This window comes from Numenius arquata, chromosome 9 (assembly GCF_964106895.1).
Source record: "Numenius arquata chromosome 9, bNumArq3.hap1.1, whole genome shotgun sequence".
Lineage (NCBI taxonomy): Eukaryota > Metazoa > Chordata > Aves > Charadriiformes > Scolopacidae > Numenius > Numenius arquata.
The window spans coordinates 61,264,089-61,278,517 of record NC_133584.1 but is presented as its reverse complement, the minus strand read 5'-3'; the positions used below and the strand labels follow the sequence as shown (position 1 = coordinate 61,278,517).

The window sequence follows — 14,429 nt, the reverse complement described above, 5'->3', positions numbered from 1 at the left end:
CTGCTACAGAAAGAAGTGACAAATTTGCTGTTTCATAAATAGCAGGAGTTTGTGCAAAAGCAGATTCATGTACCCTGTTTATTTTCTAGCTGGGAAATACAAGTGGGCTAAGATATGCATGAGAACTGAGTTAATCGGCTGTAATTGAACTTGAACATTCTTAGAGCACATGCTTGGTGGTTTAGAGTAGAATTCCAATTAGTTGTCAATTTTTGAGTGGACTGACGGCTTACTGGAGACCAGACCTTTCCTTTCCATGATTTTTAGTTGGGGGATCTCATGGGCTTTGGTGACAAAAGGGGTTCAGAGAGAGCAATGGCTGCTTCATGTGACACCCTCCGGGAAATCCGCGCTGGTAAAGGTCCTGGCAGAGCTCTGCTACCTGGGCCAGAAGTTTATTGAGTATATTAGAAAATGAAAGATGTAATGGCAGAGAATTAAATCAGGCCTCAAACCTGGAATTAACTGACGCTAAGCAGAGATCATTGCTTGTGGGAAGAACTCTCAAGTGAGTGCTGTTTCTTGCTAGAGCTTCATTTCCTTCTTTTTTTTTTTTCCTGTACTACCTTGTGAATAAAAACCTTATTGTCTCTCTTGTCTCTTGGTATGCATAAAACATCACTAAAATAGTTCCTTTGTTCATTTTCTTTTGTTTTGTTTGTGGGAGCCTTGTGTAAGGTTTAGCTGCTGGAATAACGAAATGAGAAAGTTTCTTTTTTTTTCTGGAAGAAATAAGTGCTTGTGCAGAAACCGTGCGTGGTTTGGTGGGCCTCGGTGGCAGCGGAGGTGGTGTCAACAGGAAGCTTCAGTTTTCTTTCTGAGCAGAGATTTTTTTACATGTAAATTTGAACTGTGCTTTCAGCTATGGGGGGCTGCCTGACCCCGAGCGCTACAGGCTGTGGGTAGTTAGACCTCGTTAGACAAAAGGGCTTATAAATGAGGTGAAGGTGGCTGGGGAGGGGAGGATGAGAGGTTGATAGCTGGTTCTGGCCTGAGAAATGGCTTCTCTCCCTGTTGCACGTGCCCATGGGAGACTCCCCGGGATCTCAATTTTAGTCCCATTGGCGTGAGTGTCGGGTAGAATCACTGCACCCAAAATTCTGCTTTGAACACATTGACTAGTTTGATGCTGAAGTTAAATGTGCTGGATTCTTAGCTGTTGGAAACGGCTGTCACTTGATATCCAGAGCCCAGTGTCTGCATCCATTTTACTGGGAAATGGTCCTTGCCCTGGTTATCTCCTGAACTTCACCCAGGCCCTGATATGGAGAGTGCCAGCCCTCGAATCAAACCTGTGCCACCAACGCCTCTCCCGCTGGCTGAAGTTCTGCTCCCGGGATCTTCCCATGCCACCAGCTCACTCGTGGCTGGATGTGGCCATTGTGTGTTCTTCAGCGATTAATGCCTTGGAGGCTTCACAGGGGCATGGCTGCAGTAGGTAAAGAGCTTCCCCAACGCCCCATACCCTATTGCTTTGGCAGAAGTAGAAAACCCTGTGGGTTTTCTGTGCCGCCTCAGCCATCTCCATTAATGTAAATCGCCAGTGGTCCACTTGTTAATCACCCAAAAGTGTGGCTTGAGCTGAGGCGTGAACGCCTGTGCCATCGTCGCTCCCTCTGGACATGGAGGAGGACATGGTGCCTTTTGAGGAAAGGTTACTAGAAACCAGGCTGTTTTGAGCTCTTGTGGATTTAGCTTTCGTTTGTTAAAGCATCTATCCCTACAGACATCCAGTCAGGCACCTCTAATTAATGTTTTTAAGCCCTTGTATCTTAGTCCTTCCCTAGAAGGAGTCATTATTTTCACTTAACAGGAAAGTTGTGTTTTCTACTGATCTTTGCAAAGAAACTTAATTACTACCTTTTTACTTTACAGATCATTATTTAAATGTACACAGTAGGGAGAGTAAGGGAGCTGGAACTTGAGATATATGTAAAATCCTTAGTTAATCACTGTCCATGCCACTCTTTAATGAGGCAGTGCCATGTTAAAGTGCCTTCCAGCAGGTACATGTGACGGGACCTCAGTTGCGATGGTGTGCTGAATGGTAACGGTGCCTTTCTTACCTCTGATTATTTGGATTTGCTGTTTCAATTCCAGGTATGGGGATGAACAGCACTTCACCTTGTAATCAATCTATTAAACATCTCAACAATGCCACTCGAGGAGAAGCAGCTTGATGGAATTCTTGACGTGTTGATACTGTTCACTTCCTTACAGCATTGTGGCTTCTGAGACCTAAATGCATGGGCATAATCTGAATTTTAAAAAAGGAAAAGGAAAGTCTGTGTTCCAGCTGATGTAAAGAGTTAAGTCTGCAAATACCCAGTGCACAGTGGCAAGGAAATGGGCTTCTGTTTGTTGGAGAGGAGTAGAGTAGTCACCCAAGGAACAGGCAATAGGACAAGAGGAGACGGTTTCAAGTGTCGCCAGGGGAGGTTTAGGATGAATATTGGGAACAATTTCTTCCCAAAAAGGGTTGTGAAGCCTTGGAAGAGGCTGCCCAGGGCAGTGGTGGAGTCCCCATCCCTGGAGGGATTTAAAAGCCGGGCAGACGTGGTGCTGAGGGACATGGGTCAGTGGTGGGTTTGTCAGTGTTGGGTTGATGGTTGGACTCGATCCTAAAGGTCCCTTCTAACCAAAACAAGTCTGTAATTCTGTAAAGTGGAGTGAAAGAGATCTCAAGATTTGTTTCTGAAGATGCTTAATATTTTTAATGTAAATGACGAGGACTGTGGAAGGTCACAGTTGCTTTGGAGGTGCAGCAGCCTGGTGTATGGAGAGCACACAACTCACACCACCTCTCTCTCCTTGATTATTTGATTATTATTTTATTTTTTTAATACCACCCCCAAGTGCTCTTAAAGAATTTCTGGTAGCAGTATTGACTTCTGTGATGATGTCCTCCAAAATTAACATGTAGGTGTTAACTTGTGTTTTTAATATAAATCTCTGAAGAATGCTGGTTGAGGTTTCCAGTGAGGCCAGTAGCGAGAGGAGATTTTTGGTGCGGTAGAAGGCTGTAGTCTTGACCTAGATTTAATATATATCCTTGAAACGAACTGATGCACAAAGGGAGCTTGCGCGCTCACAGCTTCTCTGCCGCTTTGAAGGCAGACAGGAACACTTCAAAAAGAATTTCAAGTTGGGAAAGTGCCCTTCACTCCTGAATCTGGCAATTCTGAAGGTTGTCGTTCAGTCTCTGAACTGGCTGCGGGTGGAATTTGGGGCAAGAGCCGGAAAGCTCTGGGGAGGGGATTGCCGATGGGGAAGCGGCGTGAGTACCCCCGCTTCTGCAAACGGGGGGGATGTGAATGAGTTCCCGGTGTGTGGCCTTTCCCAGATAAGAGGTCACTGGAAAACAATGGCCTTCTATTGTTTGGGGGGGGGGGGGATTAAGCCAGATATTGGGGGGGGATATAAGCCGTGGGAGTGGATTTGTCACCAAAATGAATATTCAGCCGAGTCCCCGGTATCGGTTAGTGGTGATTTGCATAAATCAAACATCCTGCAACGCTGAGTCGCTGCCTGTGTGTTGGTGATGTGTGAGAGCGTTTGGAAGCACAACAAAATGCAGGCACCCGGAGTGGCAGAATGTAGGTCACCCCGAGAAGCTGCTGGCTCGCAGGATTGTCATCTGCTTCGTTAAGAATAGATTAATTGGTAGGAGATGGTCCGGCAACAGCTCTACTGCTAATGGCCTGCCTTTTCCTTTAACATCACCAGCTCTGGAGTTTCTCTGTATTGATACGGTGTTAGGGAAACTTGGCCTGTAAAGGCAGTTTTATAAAGATACTATAAAATCCTGCTGAAAAGCTGAAGGTTGAGGACAGAGCCGTGGGGATGGTTTGGAGGGACCGTTAGGACTTGATCAGTCTATTGAAGAGGAAAGGTGCTTTTTAAAAAGAATGTCTAGTTTAATTTCTTGTGTTAAATGCTAAAAGTAAGTTGGTTGCTTGGATTTTGAGAAGCTGCCACATTCCTGAAGAGAGATGCTGGAAGTAAAGGAGTGGTTATTAAGATCCACACCACCACACTGGCAGATAGCACGGGTTAAGAGCCTTTAGCTTATCTTTTCGGAGAGAGGTGTGGTCACAATTACTTCTCTTGCTACCTGCTCTACAAAAATACCAGTTTTCAGGATACCATGGATCCCTGGCAGTGGAAGATACAGCTATTCCCCGGCAGTTTCTCTGTATTACTACAAATGCTACTAAGAAAGGCTGTTGCTGCCAAGGTGGTGTGGATGAAGGCTGGTGACCTCGAGATAAAGGGGTGAGTGTTTACCCATGAGATAGTTCATGGGGGCAGTAAAAAAGTATGGAATGGGCTGTGGAGCGAATGGGCGACCAGTAGAGCACCTGGGGAAGGTCCTTTGGGAAAGGAGAGGCCTCTGGGCGCTGGGCTCGGTCCGAGGGTGGGAGGATGGACACCAGGGACTGGATGTGTGGGAAAGAGAAGGAAATAAAACGTAAGACTGATCACATCATCATTTGCAGCTGGTGGAATTACAGTAATTAAGTCACATGTTTCTGTTACCATTGCCCTCCCGTGCCTTGGCTCCATCAAACCAGGCTCCAGACAGGACACTCACCTTCCTGCATGTTTTCTCTGTCCTGGTTGTTGTGGGGCTTCCTTAGACTGCTGGAGGTAACGGAGCGTGCCTCTCCTGAGGTTCCAGGGAAGCTGTGTGTCACTTTGTTGAGGTGCAGCTTCTGGTGCTCTCTAAATGCTGAATTGTCACGACTGGAAACCTTGCAGAGCAGGAGGAGCGAGTTCCTGAGGCTGCTCTGGTTTGTGCACTGCACTAGGGAAAACTTACTGCAGAGGGGGTGAGACAACGAAACACATGAATTCACTGAATTTCTGTTTTTCTACCATACAAATCCATAGTCTGCTCCGATCTCCAGTGCTGTGTTACGCTCCTGGGCGCTGAATGTCAAAAATGATGGAATTGAGGGTTTAGAAGAGGACAGCAAAGACAGGCAAGAGGCTGTTTCACCGTCACCGGCTCCGTGATCTCTGATACTCTCCGTGTTGGTCCTCCCCGTAGCCGTGGTGGCCGGGGGGGGCCTGCACTGCCTCCATTCATTGTCTGGCTGCCGAGGCTCCGCAGGGCCTGGCCCTGGGCTGCTCCGGCCGGAGAGGTTCTGTGGGTGCTCCCTCGCCTGAGGCTGAGTAGATCTCCTGAGTCACGGTGACTTCACAGACTGCAGGGAGACTCATGTAAATCTGTATTGTGAGTTAGTGTAGGGCTTTGGGTTTTTTATTTTTTATTTTAAGTCTGACCAGAGTAGTAGTAGCCTTTAGTTAACAGGAATCTGCAGCATGGCCTCACCTAACTGCAGAGTGTTGTCTGTCGCCTGGCTGCAGCGGGTACCTGACGTTATTTGCAGTTTATTTTGCTGTGCAGCGGTTTGCACGGAGTTCCCTTAGGCTCACAGCAGCAATCCATTGCCTGGCTCCGGGTGTTCGGCTCCGGTTATTAAATTGATCATTAATTTTCTTTCCTATAGCCGCCTCATTTCTGCTTTGTCTTACAGCAGTGTTTGCTTGTAGTGGGTAACGTCCCTTCGGCTTTTGGGGTCGCCTGCAGTAGTTGCTGCACTTGCAGGTTTTAGTGTGAGGTCAGGAAAATGAGACAAAAGGAAGAGTCTTGCTGGAGAGCATAGCTTTCTCCGTGCAGTATGTACGTATGGGAGGCTGGAGACAGGTCTGTGTTGCATGTACGTGTACACATACACAAAAGAAAATCAGCAGTGCATGCGAAGTGAGCTTTCTCCTGGAGGAGGAGGGCTGGCCGGCTTATTTACTCAGTTATTATCTTGTCTATTCATGAGATGAAATGTATATGAAAGCTGGAGAGGAGGGTGGATTCAGCACTGTAAAACCAAGAGGTGTGGAGCTGCCACGATCACTATTTGTATGTCCTCCTACAGAAGTATCGGCAAAATTAGTATTGCCCGCCGAGTTTAGACTCAGCACAGCGTGTTTGCATCTTGTCAGGCTCTAGAGCATCCATAGGCTTCTCATTTTGATTTGATTGCTCATTTTTTCTTGCTGGTCCCACTGCCTGTCCCTCTTCCCTGCTCCTTCCCTGGGAGCTGACGATGCTACGCATGGGCAGGGCTAAAGACAAGAAGAGTTGAAGCGCAGTGTAATCCCTCGCTCCTGATGAATAAATGTCTTGTTAGAGAAAGTACTTCTGACCTAAAAGATCAGTTCCTTCTCCAGATCTACAATTTCTCAATACTGCTTAAAAGAAGCCGAGAAGTCCAGGTTCAGGTCTCCTCGTTGTCTCCATCTCTCTGATAATCTCATTCAGACTTGGTTTAGTGAGCAAGAGTGTGAGGCTTTGTCTAGTGACTCCTTTTATTGTTTTATTGCAATTTTCTCCTCAGAAAGAAGACTTCTCAGAGGTCCACCTGCTAGAGAAGTTCACGCGAGATGTAAGCCACAAGCAGTAGGGGAGGATGATGTGGGTTCCAACTCCTTGTTAGAGACCAGTTATTAAGGGTTTTCTCTCCTCTCTAGCTGAATGCTATGTGGTTTTTGCCAAAGGGAGCAAATCAGTGTTTCAGAAAGAATTGCCGTGACTGTAGAGCTTGTCCCAGCTAGCCTTCCTCCTCTTCCCTACTGCATCAGCTGAATTTTCCTCTCTCTGATAAAACTTACACTTTCGCACAAACTTTTGCCAAAGGATGAGTCTGTGAATAGCTTGAGTTTCTCTTCCAGAACAGTCTGAATGGGGATTAAAAGTTTGACCCCATCTTTCTTATAGGCCCCCTTTAAGTACTGAAATAAAGGTATTTGCTTCTGAGGAGTGAGGATGGAGATTATTACCAGATAATATCAGCTGTAAATTTGTCAGCTATAAGTGAACTGCTCTTAAGAAGTTACTGCAGTATCAGAACAGTTCAATTTAAGTTTTGCTAAGAGCAAGTTTGGGTTTTTTGGGGTTTATGTGTTGTTTTTTTTTTTATAAGGTGAGGAGTTAAGGTTCTTTAAAACAGGTTCCTATATGTTTGTGTGCTCCATGTGCACTTACACAGGTCTCTGTGGAGCTGGCATCAAGTGGTGGCAGTGTGCCTGGGCACAGAATGATCACCAGGCCTGGGGTTTGTCATCGCTCCTCCGAAATAGTCTTCTCTCTGAACCTTGTGCTTCCAACACCTTTCACTCCCAGTGCAAAGCTCCGGCTCAGCAAAGCCCCAGCTCCCAGGATCGAGTGTTGACGCCTGGAAAACCCAGGGCTGAGACTTTGAGCTGAAGGTGTGAAAAAGGGAAAGAAACTTCAGAAAGCTAGTAAAGCCTCTGAAAAACAGTATTTGTACTAAAAATGCTGAGTGTGGTTGGGAATGTTGTATATTCATGCTGTGTAGGTATCAATACCTTGTAGCATAAATATTTTGAAAGATGTAAGTAGTAACTGAGATCACGAACAGCTTAATAAAAAGCAGAACTCTCCTCTCTTGCCTGCAGCGCTTGTGTTGGGGTTACTTTGGAAGGACGAAGTCTATTTACACCCGAAGCTTTCTTACAAAATCTTTGTTCTGAACTGCCTCACTGATAACAGATGTTAATGTCTGCGTATTCTTAGCAAAATAACATTCTGAAGTATTAAAGCGTGTACGCAGGACTTGCATGGGCTTCAGAGAGTTTGTAGTCCTGGACTTGGTGTGTTTGGAAAGGTTGTTACTGGGAGGGATTAGAGGAATTGCCTTTCTATTAGTGCTGTGCCCAAAACTTGAATGAACTTGATAAAGCAGTATCTGACGTAGGAGTTCGGTTCAGATGCGCCTTCTGCATTAAGGTATTAAACTTAAGAAGGTCTTGGAGTATTATAAATCTGTCTTGAGAACTGAGAGATCTCATAATCAGATAGTTGTATAAATAGACTAAACAAAGCTTTTCAATTTACAGTTTAATTTACAATTTAATTTTAAAAGCTTCCAGGCTTAGTTATTGCTGTATTTTCCTGTTGTTTATAAGTCTTCTTTTATTGCTTTTTTTTTTTTTTTTTTTTCTTTTTAAATAAAAACATTTTGGGGCTGTTTGTTGGCTCCTGCCATAAGCTGCAAACACACCTGAAGGATCCTGGTTTTCTCAGTGATGCTGTTTTTCTGCTACTACCTATTATTATTGTATTACCTGTGGTAGCGTATACTCTATGTGTGACTGTGCTGGGAGTCACCAGCTGGGTTTCTTCTCGCTTTGTGAATCTGAAGTTGTTAATTCAAAGAAAGGTAACAGATAGGAGTTCTTTCTGCCGGGTCTTGCCTTACTCAATGCTGGAATTGCTAAAAAGCCAGGCAGTAAAGATAAGGTTTATGTCCTTTTGTGGCGATGGAAGCGCTAGCCAGAGCTCCACCGGTGCTTCAGGTGTTTGGGGTGGATTAGTGGGGGGATGTCACCTCCAGAGCCCTGGAGAAAGTGCTGTTGCTCAGGCTGTGAACCCTTGGTGCCCCCCCAGAACCCATGACCCCCAGGAGGGCTGCAGGCAGAAGGGGCTCCTGGTGCCTGGAAGGGGCCAGCCCAGTGACTCCTGTTGCTCATCAAGAAATGTGACTGTGGCCTGCCTTCTGCTGTGTTAATTTGGTGTTGAAGCTGCAGTTTCAGTACACCGTTCAGAAGAAGAACTTGCCGTGGCCAGAGCCTGTAGCAGCACCAAGGTGGGCAGCTTGAAGACACAAGTCTTGAGTAGGAATTACTGCACATTTGCTTTTCTTCCACGAGTTGAAAATAGGTACTGTGTTAAAGTGTATTTGCAAAGCGATAACTAACAAATGAAATACAAAATACACGTCTTTAAAGGCTGTGTCGGATGCTGGTGCGCGGTGCAGGTCGGCTGCCGGGCTCCTGGCACCGCAGCCTTGCCCCTCTCTTGCCCTACATTCCGCTTCCTCCCGCTCCGCGTCCTCCCCGAGCTCAATGCTCTCTTTGTTTGGAAAAGAATGCAAACAAAATTCGTGCTGTCTGAAAAGGGCCAGCTCATCATTTGTAGCTCTGAAATGGACTGGAAAATAACTTTTTCTCCCCCCGCCTTGTACCGATGGCATTCTGTCTTTCACTTTTCGAGAACGGTCGGTTTGCAATTTAGCAACATAAGTGATCTTTAGAAAACCTTGGCAGGGGCTTGGGAAGGGTGTAAAGTGATATATAACTGTTTGGATGCAGCCATTATGGATTTAAAACACTGTTCTGCTGACGCAAGTCCTGGGTCTTCATTAATGGCTTTTGTCCGAGAGCAATGGAAACTCAAAACCGTTGAGCAAATAGTTGTGTATTCACCAAGACATTCAGATACTTAAACTTGCACAAATAAAGCCGGAATGCTTTGTCGGGAGCCGTTGGCAGTAACCTCTGCTGGTGCAGGGACGGAGGAGCTTGATTTCCGTGGCCTGATGCACAAACCTGACCCTCCGGCTCCTGCAGCTCCTCTGGCTCTGCGTGTTCACAGCCCGTGACTTCCAGTGTTTGTGTAAGGGCAGATCTTGTTTGCACGTACCACGAGGTCAACTAATGCTGCTTCTTAAGCCTTATACTTGAAGACCAGTAACCCACAGAATCCATAAATAGCTTCTGTCGTCTTTCAAGTTCACTTTTTGGTCAGAACTGGACCCGTATATTGCTATAAGCAATTGGTAGAAGACCTGACATTGGAAGGAGACCCCGAAGTGAGCTGGAAACCTGGGATGACCTGCCTGTAAGGAGATGTCGTCGTCAAACGGTGTGAGCTGCTGGAGTCACAAACACTTCCACACTTGTATTTGAAAGTATGGAGTTGCGTTAAGCATTTAATAAGCTGGCAATATACTCCCAGGTTTTTCTGTGAATTCCACTTTGCCTTCTTGAAGTCGATGAATATCATAGCGACGCTTAATGAGGGAGTAATTTCATGCTCATCTTTAATTCATTACTTCTGTCATTTGTCATTATCCTCCTGTGACAGTACCATGGCCGTTCTGCGTGCCATTCAGTTTTTATACCCGTTACCCTCTTCAACTCTTGCCTGAGCTTAAAGTTCCTGGAAGCTCCCTGTGCCTGTAGTCTCTCCTCTGAAGCCTGGGTGTTTCTGCTGGCACAATGTCGCTGGCGACTCCCAACTGAATGGACATTAGAGAATCCAAAAGTCTAGTTTTTCCAGCCCGTTAAAACTACTTTGAGAGCATTTAGAGGCAAATAGTCATTGCTATTTATAATAGTCTTTCCCTTACGGAGGCTGAACTAGTATTATATTGTAATTGGAGTGGAAGCTGAGTATAACGTGGGATTAGAGATTTATTTTTTCCCCAAACACTCGAGTTAGCTAAATCCCTCCCGGTGCAGAGAAGAGTTAATTTCCTTGGCTGGGTTAATAGCTCACTTTATCTTAACGCATAAAAAGTGGCTGTCAAACTTCCTGCTTTATCTGGGCAGAGCCTAAAAGTCAGCGTGGCTGTATAAAATCCTTTTCTTTATGATCTCTTGGCGGACGCTGTGTCGGTTTGTTTGCTGGCGTTGCCGGGGAGCGCTACATCACAGCAAACAGCTCTCTTAAACGCTGCAAAACGTGGGGAGAGTTAAGTGTATTTGGGGCAGTTTTGTGTCTTGGCTATTTATCATTCAGCGGGTTCATTTTTCAAACCACGTACCTATGATACGAGCTATATTGATTCATAAATTTCACTTGAGTGATGAAGTGCTGCTTTGGCTAATGGGGAAGAATACGGAGCACTGGAACGGAGCTCTGGAGGTGCCAAGATGATGTCCTGAATTAGTGGGCAACCTCAGCCTTTAGTCACTGTACTGCTTTAAATCCTTAGAAATAGGGAATTTTGCCCCTTTACACCCTGGTTCATGTTTATGAAATACTTGGTAACTTTAAGAGGCTCCACGAGGAGCTGCATTTGGTGTTCATTTAAGAGTTATTCTCCATTTTCCTCTTTGGCTGTATGTGTGATAGGTTTCCATCTGCAAGTGCCGTCCCTGTTCCTGCTCCTGCATGACACAGGTCTGTGGGAGGGGGATTCTCCTCCCTCCACCACCTAAAACTGTGCAGCCTTTCCCAGAGAGGCTCCAGCATCATTTTTATGTGAAAAGACTTCACTAACATGATATTTCAGTGTTAAAATGAAGTAGCGTGTGCTGTGTGTAGAGCTGAAAGGAGCTGGACTTGGGGAGTTTTAGGCAGGCTTCCCATGGAGGCTCCTTATGTAATCCTGTGTTTCATAAATTCTATTTAATCTTACTTGGTATAAAATGACCTTGTAGATTTAGGAGGGAAGTTTGTGATTGCAGCTGCTGCCTTTTAAAAAGTCTAAATATAAACAGATTTTGAGAAAGCATGAAAAATTATCGGCAGTGTTTTCTGCGATTTGAATGGAAAGGCAGAACTCTGGGATCTCATTAGTGCTGGAGCGTTTTGGGCAGCCACTAGTGGTGGTCCTGCTCTGCTGGGTGCACTCTGTGCTCATTGCTCTTGGGGCAGCTTTGGGAAGAGAAGGTCGCAACAAGACGTGGTCCTCAAGCTGCTTCTGCTGTGGAGGAGCTGGTGGGAGAGTCACACAGTCACAGAGTGATAGGGGGTTGGAAGGGACCTCTGGAGATCATCTAGTCCAACCCCCTGCCAAAGCAGGTCCAACTAGAGCAGGTTGCACAGGAACATGTCCAGGTGGGTTTTGAATGTCTCATCTTCCACGGCACGAGAAGATGAGGTCCTCATCTTCCACGGCACGAGAAGATGAGGTCCTCATCTTCCACGGCACGAGAAGATGAGGTCCTCATCTTCCACGGCACGAGAAGATGAGGTCCTCATCTTCCACGGCACGAGAAGATGAGCCCATCTCTTCTGGGAAGGAGCAATGAGTCTGTACCCACTGCGCAGATGAGCTGTCACCGAGGGCTTAAACAACTGCGTTTGGATTTCCCTGCCTTGGGTGGGAGTTTCTCATCGGGTGCCGCAAGACTTGACATTCCCCTGTTGTAGGGTTGTCTCTCCATTGGATTGGAGTTACCCCCTGGAAGTAAAATGGTCATTTCTCACCCTTCGGTCTGTCTTTGTCATCTGGAAACAGCTGCTGGTTCCCAGAAGGAATGAAGAAATTGTTAGCGCATGTGATGTTGGGTTTTGTACTGCTGACACCTGTCCCTTGCTTTTATTCGGTCTTCAAGATCGTCAGTTTCTTTTTTTAATTGTCCTTTGTACAGCGCCTCTCACTTTTCTAAGCAGAAGGCTTCAGATAGGACAGTTTATTACACCAGAATTAATAATGCAAATAGTAAATACTGGTTTCAGTGTGGGTCTTGGCTAAGGATCTCTCTTCAGTTTGATGGTTTCTTCTTTCCTGAGTCTTTCCAGGACAGCTCTCCTTCATCTCCTCTTCGGTCGGTCCTTGCACATCCCATGGGTAACTAATTTCCTTGTGATACCACTTTTGGCTTTGCCCCGAACTAACTTGTGAAATGTTTGATATTAGTTGGCATTAAGGTAAAACCCTTACTCCTGCTCTCTCACAATGGTGTCTGCTCACTCTGGCTTTGGGGGTGGTGGTTCCACACTTTGCATGTGCCACGTCAGAGGCTGGGGCAGGGCTGGGCCCGGAGGAGGAGACGTGGCCGTCAGGCACTGGTTTATACTGATAATTCACCTTTTATTGCTGGGTGAAAGCTTCGTGTGGCCTGAACCCTCCTGCTCCCCTTGCTGACGCTGGAGCTCCACTGTCTGTAGACCAAGAGACAATTCGGGGCTTCTCGGCGCCTTCCAACGGTGTAAAAAGCAAGATTTTTAATAGTCTGGGGTCTTGTCACGTGCTCTGGTGTAGGCTCTGCCCGCTTTGAGTTGTGATAAACAGGTAACAAACGTTAAGCTCCCCATAGTTAACATTATTCTTACAGGCAGGTTACTTGGACAAGAGTGATGGAAAGGAGAAATTTTTTTTGGGGGGGAAAGTATGTTTTTTGAGAGATTCCTGAGATGATGGTATTACAAGGATTAGGTATCAGCATAAAAAAACCCAAACACCTCACGATATTTCACATAATTTTTCAGAATATGCAAAATTTTATGGTTTAATCATTTGGGGGAAAGAATTTAAAAAAACGAAAACAAAACCAAAAAACCACCAAGAAGAAAGCTTGCTATTTTGTTCAGGATGTCTAAGTGGATACCCAAATGTGAGAAACTTTAAGATGATCTGGCTTATAAAAGCTTTTAAGTTACCTGAAGGTGTCCATTGCCCAGTGACAGACCCTTTGATGCCCCGTGTGCATTGGCCGGCACCTTCCTCTTGCGCTCCAGCTCTCTCGGCCATCCCTGGTTTACCAGAGGGTTCGGGAAAAGAACGGGAAAAAGCTGTTCTTGTGTCTGGAGCGGTTGTGAGTTGATGTGGAATTGCTCTTTTTTTTTTTTTTTGTAAATAGATACTAATTACTTATTTATATGTTTGTTTATTTTAGGGATAGACTTCAAGATTAAAACCGTTGAATTACAAGGAAAGAAGATCAAGCTACAGATCTGGTGAGTAATGGACCCGGGAAGCTGCGGGGTGAGTCCTGCTGGTGGCTGCTTTCAGAGGCAGGTTTTCCCGAGAAGGGTTTACTCTTTCGGAGATTACACTCGGGTATCTGATTTTGTAACTGTGTTTTGTATTTTTCCCTAAACAGTTTTTAAGAGATGTGTGTGGTGTGTTTCTAACCGCTGTTACCGACTGTTCCCTTAGACAGGCTGCTGGCGAGTCTCCTGGTTGGGAGATGGGATCCTCGCAGTCTGTGATTAGTGGGAAGTGTTTGAAAACTGGGATTTTGTAAATTAGGAGCTGCCTCGAATTTATGATTGCAAATTGACTGGTCGCCTTGCTTTGCATCAGCAAGAAAGTACAATCATGTCTGCCCTTAATAGTAAACTGTGGGGAGTTTCTCAGCTGGCCGACAAGGTGACTGCTTTTCTGTAGGAAAGTCCAGCCTGAGACAAAACTGAAACTCCTTTAGCTTGCTGTGTGTGTCTGACTACAGATTTTTCTCCTGGTTTAATAGCCTTGTGAGAAGTCAGGTGAGGAAAGCTGACGGCTTCTCCTGCCCTCTGTTTTTCTACTTGTACGCGTGTTGCTGCTGTGTTCTCCAGCTCTACCGAGAGTTCAGAACTCGAATTGGTTTGGACCTCGAATTTGCCCGTTTTGTCCCTCACTAATAAAAATCTTTTCCGGCTTGATAAAGTTGAGGTTTGTAGATGCAGATGGATGGGTTCCAGTTACAAGGAGACACTGGTCCTCTTCTGTCCAGGCATAGGTAGCACTTCTACTGGGACACAGCTCTGTACTTGATTCATAGAATCATAGAATTACCACATGGTTTGGGTGGGAAGGGACCTTAAAGCCCCCCCAGTGCCACCCCCTGCCCTGGGCAGGGACACCTCCCACCAGACCAGCTTGCTCCAAGCCCCCTCCAACCTG

The 14,429-nt window shown here is 45.8% G+C and overlaps 1 protein-coding gene across 1 annotated transcript in view; it reads left to right on the top strand.

Annotated features, from left to right (window-relative positions):
- The window catches only part of RAB10 (RAB10, member RAS oncogene family), a 41,836-nt gene that overhangs the window by 13,706 nt on the left and 13,701 nt on the right, over nucleotides 1-14,429 (top strand). Inside the window, exon 2 of the mRNA XM_074153988.1 lies at nucleotides 13,438-13,498. Coding sequence (XP_074010089.1) covers nucleotides 13,438-13,498 — 61 coding nt within the window. The remainder of the gene's footprint in view (nucleotides 1-13,437; nucleotides 13,499-14,429) is intronic.